The sequence below is a fragment of the Populus euphratica genome, unplaced genomic scaffold (assembly GCF_000495115.2).
Source record: "Populus euphratica unplaced genomic scaffold, PopEup_1.0 scaffold29.1, whole genome shotgun sequence".
NCBI classification, from domain to species: domain Eukaryota; kingdom Viridiplantae; phylum Streptophyta; class Magnoliopsida; order Malpighiales; family Salicaceae; genus Populus; species Populus euphratica.
Window position 1 is genome coordinate 488,805 of NW_011499888.1, and position 17,002 is coordinate 505,806.

General features: G+C 37.2%; 2 protein-coding genes across 7 annotated transcripts; both read left to right on the forward strand.

The window, feature by feature from the left end:
* Nucleotides 1-1,299: 1,299 nt before the first annotated feature.
* Nucleotides 1,300-5,597, forward strand: LOC105130661 (pentatricopeptide repeat-containing protein At2g15630, mitochondrial-like). 6 transcript variants are annotated; one of them, XM_011033262.1, is made up of 4 exons: nt 1,300-1,385; nt 1,581-2,848; nt 2,946-2,999; nt 4,458-5,594. In XM_011033262.1, the coding sequence occupies exons 1-2, from the start codon at nt 1,351-1,353 to the stop codon at nt 2,842-2,844; spliced, it is 1,299 nt and encodes a 432-aa protein (XP_011031564.1). In that variant the 5' UTR covers nt 1,300-1,350; the 3' UTR covers nt 2,845-2,848; nt 2,946-2,999; nt 4,458-5,594. The 6 variants fall into 6 exon arrangements, 5 of the variants coding, with proteins under 5 accessions (XP_011031564.1, XP_011031560.1, XP_011031562.1 ...); XM_011033258.1 differs by having other exon boundaries at nt 1,381-2,848; nt 4,458-4,621; nt 4,752-5,594; XM_011033260.1 differs by having other exon boundaries at nt 1,381-2,848; nt 4,752-5,594.
* Nucleotides 5,598-6,338: 741 nt separating this feature from the next.
* Nucleotides 6,339-8,268, forward strand: LOC105130818 (MATE efflux family protein 9-like). Its single transcript, XM_011033501.1, has 5 exons — nt 6,339-6,534; nt 6,741-7,285; nt 7,398-7,484; nt 7,562-7,621; nt 8,190-8,268. Exons 1-5 carry the CDS (start codon nt 6,520-6,522, stop codon nt 8,266-8,268), a joined length of 786 nt encoding a protein of 261 aa, XP_011031803.1. The 5' UTR covers nt 6,339-6,519.
* Nucleotides 8,269-17,002: the final 8,734 nt, after the last annotated feature.

Genomic DNA, 17,002 nt, shown 5'->3' on the forward strand with positions numbered 1-17,002 from the left:
TGATTTTGTTTGGTTCCAATTAAGTTCTTTTTGAATTAAGTTCTTTCAAAACTAATTTGAATTAAGTTCTTTTTCTTCTACTGTAGAAAAACTAATTTTCAATTTGGTTCCAATTTTCATGCAATTTTGTTCACTTTTCTCTTCTTTTAATTTTGTTTCATATTGAAGCAGAACAAAGAAAGAAGAAAGAACCCTTAGCATATGCTAATAATTTCCCAGGATCTGAGCGAGTCATATTAGATTTTTGTTAACATTAAATTATCAAGTGCAATATATATTTTGTGATGCATTACGCATAACTTATCTGGGAAATGAAAAGAAGAAATGGATCAGAAAAATGGCAAACATCGGAAAGTCCGCCTGACATTCTTATAACCCATCACCGGAATCTGAAACGTGAAATGATCTAGTTTTATACCTAGTGTTGCTGCAGGGTATGCCGAGGCATGTAGTGTATACATGCATGCGGACTGGATGATCGATCTCTATCCAACAATTTCAAGCACGTCGGATTGAATATTGTCTTCTTCATCCTGAGGTTGTTTTATATGGCCATTAAAAACTGTTGAAAAGACTCGAAAACGAAGCTAGAGCCCAGCATGCTCCATATTCTCTTCACATCGTGTTGTTCTTCCTTGGATTTACCCATTAATTCACTTCGTGTTGGTTTTTCTTGGGCTCATTAGCTTCTCCATTCCCAGGAACCAGTTTTTCTGTATCTTTTTCTGCATCTTCTATGACTCCACCACCTCTGTTTATTAACATTATCCCTTCTCCTTTCATCATCTCCACCTCTGGTGCCCCTCTTGGTGTTTTTATTTTTTGGATTAACATGAATATCAAAGATAATTTGTATGTATTTTAATTAATTTTATAAATATTAAAGTTAATAACTAAATTTTTATTGATCTTGAAAAAACTCAAATTATACTGGAGTAAATTTAAAGGCTTACCAGTTAAACTGCTCCAAATTTTCTCTTGGCATTTCTTGTTCTTTTCTTACACGCACGTACTCTTCTTTCGCATCATTATTATTTAAAAAATATTTTTGAATTAATATAATTCAATTCTTTATATATTTACATAATATAATTAAATTAGAGTTTATGATTTGATATTTTATTATACATGTAAAAATTATGATAAATCATTAATTAAATTCAAATTATACGTAGACTTGAAATTAATTTCATATATAATTTTACTATTATATGTTCATGATACTCGAAAAAACTTTTTTTTTTATTTGTAAGTAACCCTACAAAAACTTTGGAATAACTTTATTACACATAATTTTAACTGGTTTTGTCAACCTAGCCACAAGGAGGGAGCACTGCTCCTAGCAGTTCCATGGAGATCTCAAAGCTCTCTCACAAAAATCTCAGGTACCTCTCAAACCCTTATTATAATTTGATTTTCCCTCTCCTCTTCCAACAGTCCCAGCCACAACTCTTTCCAAACCCATCATACCCATCTTCAACTTCTCTATGTTTCTGTAACTATCCTAGTTCATCCTTGTTTTCCTCAAATAGGTCACCTTCTGTCTCAAAACACATGGGTTTTACTGGATGTAATGGTAGGTACAATGGTCATAATAGTCAAAGTTTGAATCTTTATTTCTTCAAGTCAAATATTCATGGTTATCTTCGAGGTTACAAGACACCATCCTTTAATGTTTATAAGGAAATGGGAACTGGTAGGGTCAGACCAAGGGCAATGCAAAAGCAAGTAGGATATATTATTGATTTGATTAAGAGGGATGATTATGATTTGGAGTACAAGTTGGGTTCTTTGAGTGTAAAGCTATCTATTGCTTCTGTGACTCTGGTTTTTCATGTCTTGAATAGTGAAAAGGTGTCTGCTTTGCGTTTCTTTCGTTGGATTAGACATTGGCAGCCTGAATTGAGATGTAATTCTGATATTTGTAGCTTGGTTATTGACAATTGTGGGCGTTTAGATGATTATGATGCTATGAGGAGTCTTTTGAATGAGTTTAACGAGAACCGGTTATGTCTAACCAAAAAGGCATTCGAATTCTTACATGTCATGAATGTTACAAATGAGTCCTTGGTGGAATCCACACAGAGAGTGATTGACTTGTTGCGTGAAGTTAGAGGGTCTTGTCATGGTTGGGTTCCCTCATTGATCGAAATGTTCAGTGTTTTGGGATCCTTTGACATGGTTGAGTTTGTGATGAAGAAAACTGAGAGGAAGATTTCTTATTACTATATTTTTATCAGGGAAATGTGTCGGAGATGTGATTTTAAAGGGGTGAGAGATATTCAGGATGAGATGAGGAAAGAGGGCTTTGAACTGAATTCCCGAATTTACAATTATCTAATTAGCTGTTTGCTTAAGAACGGTGAATATGATGATGCTTGCAAGGTATTGACGGAAATGCAGGACAAGGACTGCCCTCCTGATGCATTAACCTTTGAAATTTTTATATATTACTGCTGCAATAACGGCAAGACTGAAATTGCATGTCACTATTTTGATGAGATGGTGGCAAGGGGTCTTGAACCTCGGCTTTCAACACATGCTGCCTTTATCAAGGGTTTTTTCAACTCTGAGCAATACGAGGAGGCATATAAGTACGTGGTTGATTCAGATAAGAAGTACAAGTGCACAAGCTGCATGAATTACAGCTTGCTTGCGAGGCTTCATCAGAAAAGAGGAAATCTGGTGATTGCCCAAAATATTCTTTCTGAAATGATCAAGAAAGGTCTTAGACCATATTTTAAAGTGTATATGAAGGTTTTCAACTGCCTCAAGAAATCCGGCAGGGAAACGCTAGCCATAGATTTGCAAGAGCAGTTTCATCAGCTTCATTCGAAGGCTTAATAAGGTCACTGCAAGACTATTTTTGGGCTTTCCAATCCTTTTGTTTTCCTTTTAAACCTCATTTTCTTTATCAAATTGATGTTGATAGCATATTAAATTAGCATGTAGGAGCATTTTCAGCTGAAACAGTAAGGATTTTACTCTCCGATTTGACGGTAAGAATTTATAGAAGTGTTTACTTTCAAACTTCTCTCCAGTTTTTTCCTATTCCTTCTGCAATTATATATAATTTCGAGAAACAGGGAAAAAGAAAATTTGTCACTTGGATGCTTCATTTGCTCTTCCCCCCAGCTCTAGCGACCAAAAGTAGAAGGAAACGTGAAAACAAATCATATAACAAAAACCAGTTTGGCCCTTAGCCATGAATTCTGATGGGAAACTTCTTTCAATTTTCTCCTTCAAAATATACTTGTTTGTTGATCAAACATTTCAGTGACTCATTGAATAACTGATTAGGTTATTTAAGTGTTTAGACTCTTAAATAATTGCCACTGGATCATTGCCTTTTTTCCACACCATCATATTTTGTCTGCATTTCTTTCAAAGCATTACAAAGTTTTATTAGTCATTCCTATTGTTTGTTTCAGTCATTTTGGCCAGTCATTAATTCTTATGGCCGAGTAATATTTTTTACATGCACGCTGGTTCCCTTTTCACTTATAGTTCTTTTTCATTGCATGCTGATGAAATTTTGGCTAGACCCAACCCTCATCCCAACTGACTTATTGCTTCTGAAGTATCATGGAAACTGCTTTTATCCACCATCAAATTTTATCTTTTAGCTGACCATACTTTTGAGATTGAGGGACTTTACTAAATTAGGATAATCACTCAGGTTATAAGCAATACTGAGGTTCATAATCACTTTGAAGGTTTATTTTCTGACACACCACTGTTTCAAATCAATGATTGTTGTTGTTCTGAATCAATCCTTTGTTCCTATGTTATTGAGTTAAACGAATATCTTGTAGGGTGAACTAAATATGGCTGATTACTGGCATTCAGATGTAATTTTATGATTGTTGTTGTTCTGACTCAATCCTCTGTTCCTATGTTATTGAGTTAAACGAATATCTTGTAGGGTGAACTAAATATGGCTGATTACTGTCATTCAGATGTAATTTTTTTTGTCATGCTAAGACTGCTCTCATGCTGCTCCTAGCAGAACTGTAGAAATATGCAGCAGGACTTTCTTTCTTAGTGATTTAATGTATTGCTGCTTGTTTTTGCATTTCTCTGAAGTCTTTGAGCTGTCAACGTTTTGCTGGATGTTGCACTACTCTAGGAAATGAGTGGTAAAACTCACAAGCAAACTGATTATTTGTCTTTTGAACGATCTCTTTGTGATCTCTGATCGCTATCCATAACAAAAAAACTGCTGTGCTTTCATCTTTTCCCCCTTTTGTTTGACATATTGAAATTGCTGCTTGCTCCAAACCCAATCCATCACCTGCTAAGATGAATTGTTAACACATATTGGCTGAGGTCAATCAGATCTTCTGAGTTGTATTAGTGGTATGTATTGCATATTAGCTGAGGTCGATCATCACCTTTTAAGATGAAGTGTTATCTCATATTGGCTGAGGTCAATCATACCTTTTGAGTTGTTTTAGTTTCAGCAATGGCCTGCCAAGAGTCTTTACTAGCCTTAGTACTGCTGGGTAGCGTTCTGTTAGACTGGAAGTACCAAAGTCAGAAAAGGAAAATAGAAAACAAGTATATGCTGTGAATGTGGGAGTCAATATGATTGTGTTTTTCTTTATCTGATGACATTGAGGTGAACACTGCTTCTGTAACTCAACTTATTGCTAGCTTGTTCTATACTTAAAAGTTCCAGCAATTTTAATTTGCTCTTTAGCTCCATGTCTACATTAACTTTTAGAACATGGCTATTTTCTTGCTTGCAGGATTATTTGTTTGTTTCCTTGTATTTGAAACTGTGACCGAGGAAGAGCTAAAACAACTGGAGATCTAGGAGGATGAAAGATCTGCACCTGTAATTCTTGTCAATCAGCACTCACAAGTTTCTCAAATGTGCCGACCAATTCATTTGCAATCTAAGGGAATATTCATGTTCCAGAGAGGAGCACTGAGAATGTGTAATGATTTTGATGTGGCTTAGAGGCAAAGAAGAATTCAAGTCTGGAGAAACATGAACCTCTCATGATTGCATAGAGGAGTGCAGTGGTAAAGTGCAGTATTTTGTTGCATAAAAGATCGAAGCTTCTTCCAACAGCACATCCTTGCTCGAGGCTTGCCCTCAGTTGGTTTTCTCTGGACGCAGAATGCATGTCATGGACACGATGGATGAGCACTAGTGGATATGTATGCTTCAAGAAAGTGACAAGTGAGGTGTGTTTGATGCATGTTGTGCAACCTTTCACCATCTCACGTCCTGGCTGATCGGGACTAGTTGAAAACACTAGTCTTTTTATGCCTCAACAAACATAGAGATCTCTCCCACTACGGATTTTTCTATTCTATTGTGGAGCACATAAAATGAATGGCTTGCTCAATGTGGAAGCCATCTCAGCATTGCGGTCATTCTGTAGCAATATTTCTTTTACGACGAGGAAAAGTTGGTCGCGGTCAGAATTCCATATTTAGGATATCGAAGGCAGATGTATTTTCCCATCTTTTCTTATTTTTCCAGGAAACCTTTGTGTACCCCAAGTATCATTCTTCGGACAGGACAAGTGTAAGAAATTAGATTTCTATTTTATTTCATAATAGTTACAGCTCTAATCTAACTTTCAACTCTTCTCTTTGATTTTCGTAGTATTTAATTTTAAAATAGTAAAAGCAATCGCTGTTGTTTCAAGTCACGGCCGAACCATTGAACATATAGGAACCCTCATTTTTTATGCAAAACAAGAGAAAATTGGAAGAGGCAGTTAGGTAAGTGGAAGAAGCACTCATTAATTACAACAATGACAACCACGTCTATTTACAGAAAAAAATACGCATAGAAAACTTCTACCAACCGTTACTCCAACTTTGCATCTTTGGGAGGCAGTAGTAGAAGAGAACGCGAGAGGTATTTGTGTAAAGAGCCGAGAAAAATGAGTTGTAAATGGAAGCTCTCTTTGAAAGAGCTGAAGAAGGTGAGCTATGTAGCAGCGCCAATGGTCGCAGTCACAGTTCTGCAGTACCTGATGCAGGTTGTTTCAGTGATGATGGTTGGACATCTTGATGAGCTCTCACTATCTGGGATCTCTAGTGCCTCCTCTTTCACCAGTGTTACCGGCTTCAGTCTGCTTGTAACTACTTCTTTTCCTCTCTTAATTGAAAACTGCACCTCAGTACTACTCTCAAATCTTTTGCAAATTTTTTCAATCAGTAAAGAACTTTTTCCTTGCAGAAGGGTTGATTTTAACTCAAACTGATTTCCTATTCGAGCTTTGGTCTGCCTGAACTTAAATGTTGTAAGCTTCAATGTAGCAATTGTAATATTATTCAATTTTTTATTGTTAAAAATAAATTTGAGATCTTATATGTTTTTATTAATATATATAATCTTCATTATATATTATTATATATAAATATCGGATTTTTTGATACATGGTTATGGTTATACGTGGAAGAAAATTAGATGAGCTTTGGAAGGTGCAATGAGTTCCACTTCTATGCCTGCACCAGGCAAAATTCTGCCTCAAGGCTTTCCTCATTTGCGCAATGACAACTATACAGATATTCAAACAAACTGAAAACGAAAACAACCGGATTTGACAAGGTTTTCTTGTATTTTATATGTTTTTAATCAGTTGAGAGGTCAAAGCTGAACAAAATGTGATGTAATTCAGTTCAAATTATAATATAGGTTTCAGTGAGTTCTAAGTACATTAAGGATAAACTTTTCAAGCTACACTTAACATGGTGCTATGACTTTCAAACAGTTTGGATTAGCTGGTGCATTGGAAACTCTATGCGGGCAAGCTTACGGAGCAGAGCAATATCAAAAGCTTGAAACTTACACTTACTGTGCCATCATTTCCTTGATTTTGGTCTGTCTCCCTATATCCTTTCTATGGATGTTTACAGACAAGCTTCTTATCCTTATAGGCCAAGACCCTTCAATCTCCCATGTCGCTCGCAAATACTCTATTTGCCTCATTCCTAACTTGTTTTCATATGCTATACTTCAAGCGCTGATTCGCTACTTCCAAACTCAGAGTTTGATCCTTCCAATGCTGTGTAGTTCATTTGCCTCTCTGTGTTTCCATATACCTCTCTGTTGGGCTCTAGTGTTTAAAGCAGAAATGGGAATCATAGGAGCAGCATTAGCCATCAGTTTATCATATTGGTTGAATGTTATCTTGCTTGGGTTATACATGAAGAATTCTTCCGAATGCGAAAAAACTCGTTCTGTGTTCTCAAAGGATGTCTTCTTTGGCATAAGGGAATTCTTTCGCTTTGCTGTTCCTTCTGCAATAATGACTTGGTAATTTCTCTCCAAAATCTTCCAACAAAAGACATGGTTTTTCCCTCATCCTGTTGTTATTTCCATGCCAATCGAGTCCCTGATATCATCTTTGGTATGCCAATTTCTTCAGTCTTGAATGGTGGTCTTATGAGGTACTTATTTTACTATCTGGGCTGTTACCAAATCCTAAAGAGGAGACCTCTGTGCTTTCTATATGGTATGGTTCCTACCAAATTCAGTTATGCAAAAGGTTTTAAATGGTACATTTTTAATTTCTTCAAGTATTGCTTGCAGCTTCACAATCACCTATCTGCATTACTTCATTCCTTACGGGTTTGGGGCCACAGCTGTTAGGTTGGTTGTCATTAATGTGCAACAACTATTTGCTATTGCACCAACCATGTGAACTCATCCAAGATGTCAAAGGTTGGCAGCCACCATTGTTGAAGAAGAGTTGGAGTTGGCAGCCACCTTTGTTGAAGAAAAGCCTCCATGAATGCCTATAAATAGAGGCACATGCAAGAGAGCAAAATGTGTGAAGAAAATTATGAAAATGTGAAGAGAGTAGAGAGGAAGAGAGAGCTGCAATGGCAGCAGCCTTGCTGCCATTGCAGCAGCTGCAAGTGCAGCAAAGAGAGTTGAGAGTTGAGTATGAGAGGGTGTAATCCTCCTCCTCCATGTATTTGTTTTGTATTCTTTCTCTATCTCTAAATATATTGACTTCTCCCGTGGATGTAGGCGGTTTTGTCGAACCACGTTAAATATTGTGTCAGTGTGCTTGGCTCTCCTATGAGCAAGTATCAGAACATCACCGATCGGAATTCCCAACAATTGGTATCAGAGCGTTCGGTTTAAAGTGGTGTTTGATTTTGCTCAAAAATGAAAGTTGTCAAAATTGTGTTTTGACCATACCACTGTGTAGAGGAGGAAGAGACGAAGCCACTAGTGAAAACCGCGTCGAAATCGGACGTCGGAAACCGGCGCACGCGCCGGCGGGGTGACTGTCCACGTCATCAGCAACGTCAGCAGTTCTGCACAGTCATCAGACACGTCACCTGACAGATCAGCACTCTGACCAGTCAAACTGCCACGTCATTAGGCACGTCAGCAGTTCTGCACAGTCATCAGACACGTCACCTGACACATCAGCACTCTGACCAGTCAAACTGCCACGTCAGATTTGGTTGACCTATATGTCCTACGTGGATGACACGTCATTACAGCCACGTCAGCTCTCTGGATTTTGATCCTGTGTGGCGGAGTCTACGTGCAACCGGTTCTGAAATTGAATCTGGGCCGTTTATCAGGCCAAAATTATTTTGATCAAATCTTAGCCGTCTGAAGTGCGATTTGGACGATTTCAGACTTGTTTCCAGCTAATTTGATCGTTCCGGATGCAATGGTATGGTCCGATCGTTGAGATTGAGATCATAAATGGTAGTGATGAATTATTAAAGAGAGATTGCCCGATCAGGAGGCATATGATGGTCATCATGGTGGTCGATGGAGCTGAAGAAGAAGAAATCACGCATGTTTGCCCAATTACATGTGGTGAACTATTATGTGGGGAATTTTAATTGTCTTGAGGGAAGTTAAAATTGGAACACTCTGGACACCCGATCATTTGAACAATTTGAGGTGGAGAGTGAAATTTGATGAAGACCAATCTTGACGAATCTGAGCACTGGTAGTCTCGCCAGATATTGAGAAATCAGGTATAAAACCAGGATACCCCAGATCACTTGTAAAGGAAAGCCGCAACAAAGCTAGCAAATGGTTGTATATACGAAAAGACAGTACGATGGATAGATATGACCTAAGAAGTTCTGGCTAGGAGATTGGGTTTTAAGCGGGACCGTTGTGACCCCTCCAATCTTTCCTGGGAACTTGTTTAGTGAAAGGATTATCCATACGGTACTATTTTCGTATATGTGACAGTTTGTTATGAAACTGTTGAAGACTAGCAGGATGACGGCATAAAGGAACAGTTGGGTTCCGTATGATCAAGGATTTGATGGAGTGGTGATTTCTCCAAGGAAGTTAGATTCGGTGACTATAATTTCTCGAGGGGAGAATTGATGAAGACCCTGATAATGGAAGAGAAATACAGCAAAGGGATAAAGATTGGCACCCTATTTAAACTTGGATAGATGTTGTGACAGGATGAGCTGCTGTCAAACATAAGCAAGGAATAGGGAGAAATCTGGAGAACCAAAATTGCACGAGAGCACATGAAGATTGTGTAGGAGTACTCGGAGGATCCAACGAGGTACTATAATGAGACAACAGGTGCAAGGAGAAGAAGAGTTCCCAGATGAAGCTCAGAGCAGAGACTATGAAAAAGTTGTACAACAAAAGTCTCTTGTGCTCTTGATAAAGGCAACAAGCGAGGACCTTTCAATGCATGCAAGGATGGAAGGATGAGCTGTTGCAGATGCACCTAATTGAGGGGGTGCAAACGCCTGTGATAAAAGGCGACCGCCTATGATGAAAGGCGAAGACACCAAAGGGAGTTGGTGCGGGTGGAGCTGTTAAGCAGAAAAGGCGTAGAAGCTCCAAACATAGAAATTGAGTTGGAGGATTGCGAGGAGTATACCGCAACTTTCTCTTTCTATGTAATTAGTGGCAAAGAATTTATGGAGCCACTTTGAAGCATCTTAGCTGAAGGAGGGTGCGACTGCCTATAAAAGGCGAAGACACCTTAAAGAGAAGGTGTGAGGGCTATGAGATGAGCCCATGATCAGACCGCCGTATGACGACGAGCGGAGACACCTCAGGAGAAGGTGTGAGGGCCGTGGAAGGAGCCCAGTTCAGAATGCCCCAAAGCCAATGTGATGGCTAGGTATGAGTGGACAGATGGATAGCCAATAAAAGGGCTATGATGAGTATGGAGACAAATGCAGGATTGACTTTCATGGATATTGCCCCCATGCTAAAGATCAATGAGCTAGAAGACATTTGCCTTGGACAATAAGTGGATGACTTGTGGAGCATTAAGACGTGGCTGCTATGAAGGAGCAGAGGGCATGCGCAGGTTCCGGGAACAAGTTGACTCTTGTCAAGGTGGTGAGCTCGGTAATGGCATTGTAATACTCAGAGTATGAAGACAGATATGGATCAAACTTTTATGGGCTGCCCCCATGGTTAAAGGTGGAAAGCTACCTAGACTCTTGAGACTAAGAGCGAGAGACTCATGGAGAAGTAAGGCGTAGTTCCTAGGGTGGAACAGAGGGCAGGCGCAACTCCTGGATGAGTAGACTCTTGGAAGAGTGGTGAGCTTGTGATCATATTGAGATACTCAGATAATGACTGTCGCACTTGAAATATCCGTTTGAGGGGGTGTTGTAAGCCTTGATGTGAGGCTTGAGGAATCATTCCGGACTGAGCGTGGTTGATACGCTCGAAGGGGAATGTTGTTCCAGAGACAAGCGTTAACACTATTCAGATGTGATGTGGCAGACCATCTGGTTATAGTGATCCTTTTGTGTGAGAAAAGGTGTGCTTAGGTCACTCTGATGATTGAAAGGTTTGGCAAGTACCTGTAAATTTGGCTACAAAAGCTCTTAAAATGGAAAGCTTGGAAGAGCTGCAAGATGCAAGCTTGTGTTGAAGAAGAATGAGGACAATTGCCCCGCATGAATGGCAAAGGGGGTGATTGTTAGGTTGGTTGCCATTAATGTGCAACAACCATTTGCTATTGCACCAACCATGTGCACTCATCCAAGATGTCAAAGGTTGGCAGCCACCATTGTTGAAGAAGAGTTGGAGTTGGCAGCCACCTTTGTTGAAGAAAAGCCTCCATGAATGCCTATAAAGAGAGGCATATGCAAGAGAGCAAAATGAGGGAGGAGAATTAGGAAAATGTGAAGAGAGTAGAGAGGAAGAGAGAGCTGCAATGGCAGCAGCCTTGCTGCCATTGCAGCAGCTGCAAGTGCAGCAAAGAGAGTTGAGAGTTGAGTATGAGAGGGTGTAATCCTCCTCCTCCATGTATTTGTTTTGTATTCTTTCTATATCTCTAAATATATTGACTTCTCCCGTGGATGTAGGCGGTTTTGCCAAACCACGTTAAATATTGTGTCAGTGTGCTTGGCTCTCCTATGAGCAAGTATCAGAACATCACCGGTCGGAATTCCCAACAGGGTGTTGGTTTTTACGAGTGTTTCGCAATGTGTTTTAAAATAATTTGAAGTTTTTTTTATTTTAAATTAATATATTTTTAAATTATGTTAATATGCTGCTTTAAAAAAATAATTTTTTTAAATAAAAAATATTTTAAAAAATAACCCCAATTATATTTCTGATCACGATCGCAAAGGACTGCCTGTTTCTGTCTATATGCAACAGAATACAAGCTTTATCCCCACCTTTTGCTTTTATTTACTTAGCCGTATCTTGTACTATTTGACTTCGGCAATGGGACTAATAGCATGCATTTCCCACTCTTTATCATTCTGTTCATATTGATTTGAACTCCACTTCTGAGTACACGTATTAATTTTCCCATGTACTGGTAGCTGTCCTGCGGTGATTTGTGCTAACGATTGTCTCCTTACGCGTAAGTTTATCCGCTAACGGTAGTGATTTATGTACACAGATATCTTTCTACTCTGCGTGTATGCTAACAATGGGCTAAACTTCCACAACAAACTGGGTTGTTCAGTCAATATTTTCTTATTCTCCACAACAAACTGGATTGTTCAGTCAATATTTTCTTATTTCGGTTACACTTTCCGTCATTGAATATAAATAAATAGATCTGTGCTTAAAAACCGCGTTCGATTGTCTGTTCCGGTGTATGAAAGCATCACTGCTAGCAGAATGTTAGGCCATCTGCGTGGTTGATAGTCTTCTACTCTTGCACAGATTGAATTTCAGTTCCATATGCACAGATCATCGCATCCTTCAATGGCATGCTTTAACAAGTCCATGTAAGAGTTCTAGAACATTTTTTTTTCTTCCATAGAGTGGTTGTGCTTTCAAACATATCCTCTCTTGTTTTTCTTCCATATTTTTTCTTGAACAAAACATGTTAATAGTAAATATTAATAGTATTCAACTTTGACGTGCTGGTTGATGAGAGCACTAACTCATTATAGAATTTTCAAATTTATTGACGTATTTTTCTATTGATATTTATACTCATAGTCTCCCAACATGAATTTTTTTAACCTCCTCACAGAAAAAAAATCATTCATCAGAAAAAACTCTCCTCAGTAATTTGTGATATGTCGCAGAGTCTATCAATAATAATTTTACTAACAATTAATTGGCAGACAAAACATGCAAAAAAAATTACTAGCTTCATTCTATTAGGATTTCTATCGATGAATATAATAAATCACTAACAGCAAATCCGTATGTCATTTAATCGATGAGTTTTTTTACTTGTCAGTATTTCCTTTATTGAATTTGGATATTACCATCAAATGAACCTTCTGTTATTTTTTCGGTTAGTAAACAGTAGCAGTGGTATTTATAGTAATTCTTTTTCAATTCTTTGAATATACCAACGTACTTAAATCGTCGGTAACTCCATTAATAATAATTTAAAAAAATATCAAACACAAATAGAAAATAAATTAAATTAATATAAAAGTTAAATATTTGTTATAAATTTAAATATTCATAAGTTCAAATACAGTTAATATAGAATAGAGGCGTCGAAGAAAGAGGAGAAGGAGGGTCTTCACTGAGACCGTGGGGCGAATAAGATGAAGCATATATATCACTCATATGTAATCTCGTCTCCATTTATACAATCATTAAAGAATAGAAAAATAAAATTTAAAATTTAAAAAAAAAACCAACAACATTCACACAATCAATTAAAACAGAAAAATTAAAAAAAATTCCAACAACGTTCATGAACAGAAAAATGCAAACACAAAGAAAACACAAAGAAACAAAAAAAAAAAAAGAATGATCTTACATTAGTATCACTATGAGTTTCCCCGAGCCTGAGAAGAGAGAAAAATTGAAAATTATGTTACATAACATGAGAAGAAGAGAGGAGGAAGAGAGAAGAAGATATACCTACATGTGGAGGAGAAAAGAAGGGAAGAGAATACATGGAGGAGAGAGAAAAAAGAAAGAAAGATGAAGATTTGAGACGAGATAAGGAAAGAAGTTGTTGATGAGGAAGAGATAAGAAGAGAAACATGCATTTAATTTGGATCTTTTTATACCAATGATGTTTCTAACAACCAATTAAATATTAGTATTTTTAGTTTTTTTGTTAGTGTATTTGTCTATAAACTTTAACTAAAAATTTCAGTTTAATCAAATATTTTAACACACCAAGCATTTACAATGTCTTTATTATCAGAAAATTAAAAATTAATATTTTAATTTTTCTGTCAATGTTTATGTCTATAATATTAAATTGAAATTTTCAATTTAATTTAAAATTTTCAAAAACCCACCAACTATCACCAACAACTTTTAAGTCTCTCAATTATCCTATACCCAATAAACAGTAATAATAGTGCAAGTAAGAAGTGAACACTACATTAGCTCTTGAAAAAATATCAATGCCTATTTTTTGTCGGTGATCATGTATGTAAGGAACATAATTAATTATACAATTGAGAGGTGAAAAACTACAATATTTTCTAGAATATATCGATGGTCTTGATTTGTCGATGTATATATTAGTATTTTAAAGTTTGTTGGTATTTTTATCAATGTAAATGACATATCATTATATTTTTTATCTATTTTATTTTCCTACTATAATTTTTTTGGAATATATTAATAGAATATTTTTGTCGGTGTTTACTGATGAATAATAAAAAGGTATATTTAGAAAAATTCATTATAATTTACTAAAAAAATATTTTGTTGGTGTGTTCGTTTGCCAATTTTCTAGTAGTGTTTTGCTATCAAAATTAGCAGCCGGCTTCACATGTTTTCCTAAAAAATAAGCCATAAATTAATGTGAATAAATTGTTGAAGTATCATACGTATCTAGCTTCCAATGTACATCTCAACGCCATATTCTACTCTCCAGAATATCCCGAAAATCTCAGGCCACAAACACCCGCTAGCTCACCATCCAAAATTGTCCAATTGCATAGCACGCTTGCTTTCAATAATCGCTACCTATCCATCATATCCTCGACCAAAATAGAAATGCGTGGGCTATCGTCAATTTCTGACTATCAAGTAATGTGAATGAATCGCAACTTCCAAGCACTTGTGCATTTGGAATTCACAAATAGATTAGGTGTATAATTCATTATTTATTATGGGGACATTCTTCAACAAAGGCTGGCGGAAGGTGCTCTCGAATGTTCCTCTCCAATAGCAGATTGAATGTGAGAGAATACTTGTTCAACGCACTACCAGGGAGATAAATTTGGTTTGGTAGAGTTTTGGTGATATGGAAGAAATGGAAGTCATTACCATGTTATTAATTAGTGGCAACCATTATGTGAATGTGATCTGGAGATTCTCTTCATGGATATGCACAAATTATTTATAGTATCATCAGCCTCGATTAATTTCCCATTGATCAAGGATTGGCAATTGACATGGGGGGAGAGTAATAGGGTAGCGTACAATAAACATGCATTAGCAGCTAGCCGGTTATCTGCTGTTTGTTATAAGACTCAGTGTTGGCCATTTTCTTTTTTCCCAGAAAAGAAACAGAGAAGAAAGTAGAAAAAAGACTTGTTTTAGTTTAATGTATCATCAACCACTCATTGCAACGTAAAATCTTTTACATTTGGGAGCTTACGATTTGCTACAACAAAAAAATACAAAATTTAATAATGGCACTTGTTAAGGATTTTTAACTACACAACCATCAGGATGTCAACCGAGGGCTTCAGTCCAACAATCAATTTGATGCTTACGTCCACATATTCAATCTGTTCTACCACAATATTATTCTGTTGTCTAGTCGGTTTTATAGTTTGCTCAACAAGTTTAGATTAGTTAATTCACTGGATCTAGGTGGAGAAGGAATCTTGAAGATAGCAGAGGGGTCGTAGATCCTTATGGATATTGCAGATACTGTTGATTAATGGAGCAGATACTGACTAATATTCTAGATGATGTAATGATTATATTAATTTATATATGCTTTGTATATTACCTAGTTTAGATAATTATATAATTATTATTTATTTTTTTCATAATCAAGGATAAAGTTAACTAGCATATTGATAATTGATTCACTTCTATAAATACTTGTAACCCCGTCAATCGTCGTCATTCATAATGTGACGAACTTTCTAGACAATCCAACTGCTAAGGAAAACAAAGGTGAAGATATCCACCTTCTTACAAGTTCAGTGCCAAAAAGTGCCTTAATTAATCCACTCTGGCATAGCACCTCGTTTCGTTACATCTTCTCGATTGATTTCTTTCATTGAAATTATTGCGAAAGGAGAACTTTTCCGGTTTTCCTTTCTGCTTTCAGTTCGGGTGCCGAAGACCCAAAATCTTGCAAATTGAATTGCTGATAATTTCAACACAAGTCCACAACATCAAAACCCTAATCTTTAATAGAACAAAAACAGAGAGAATACTAAGGAGATCGTTTGGTACCGTTCGGCAGGCGTTAAGAGAGAGAGGGGGGAAGGTTTTGTAGTGTATTGTCGCTGGTATTGTTCGACTAGAGGCCGCGCGCCAGCCCGTAATCTTGGACCGGAATGTCCTAACCCAGGGCAAAATGCCATAAAACAAAACAAAGGAAAACGGAAGGGGAGAGATGGGAGATTTCAGTGGAAAGTCACGGTAAGGAAATCACGCGTGACTGCTAAGCTGACGCGATCGGGAATTCTACTCAATTTAAAATTGGGCTAGATGGGCCAGTTTTAACTTTAAGTGGGCTCTGTTCTTAATTAACTCCAAGCCCGTATTTGTAAGGCCTTTAAAGTCTCTATGCGTGCACCCTCTCATAGAAGCAAAAAAGTATCTAACGATAAATTTCGTTCACGGATTCCTACTTTCATAACGATTAAAATTAAGCTAGGAAACCATTTCAGGGTTGGGAAATTATATGGGGGGGGGAAAAAAACGTTTACAAGAATTCTGATTAGAAATTACGTAATTCTTTACCTATCAAAATGAGATAGACCTTTGTTATAAATTGATTGGAGAACAGTCATGTATTCTGGGGCAACTAGATTAGCAATAACAAATTATGGACTGAACACAAGGACAAGGTGAGATGGTTCCCAAAAATAGGTGTTAGGTTCTTCTTACGTGGATGGTTCAATTTGGAAAGGGATGAATAAGAGCTTGCAAGAGGCATTTTCAAGACTTGAATGCTCTTATGGTAATTTCTTTTATCATTTTTTTCCCCCCGAAAGCTTATAGCTTGTGGACATTTTTTGTTCTATTTAACAATAGCAGTTGAGGTAACTTGACATGAAATTTTATGTACACAGGCTGTTGCACTGGTTAGATTATGTGAGAAGTGAATATTTGACTGAATGTCTAGCTTTGTAACAGGACTGCAATAGCTATGTTTTGACTTATGTATAGTGTGTTGAGTTAAGCTGTTGTTGTTTTATAGCTCTGGTTTTGGCTGCGGCTTTATGTTCTGAGGTGTAAGGAGGCTAAAGAGTTATGGTCATGCTAGCAGAGAAGGTGAGGCAGAGGCTTTTGCCAGGCTCGAGCTCTCAAAGTAGTCTTGGGGATGACGAGGAAATGGATTCCAAAGAAGAGATGGAAGATTGGCTGTTGAGTGGTGGTATCATATCTCCAGTAGCAAAAGAGTCTGCA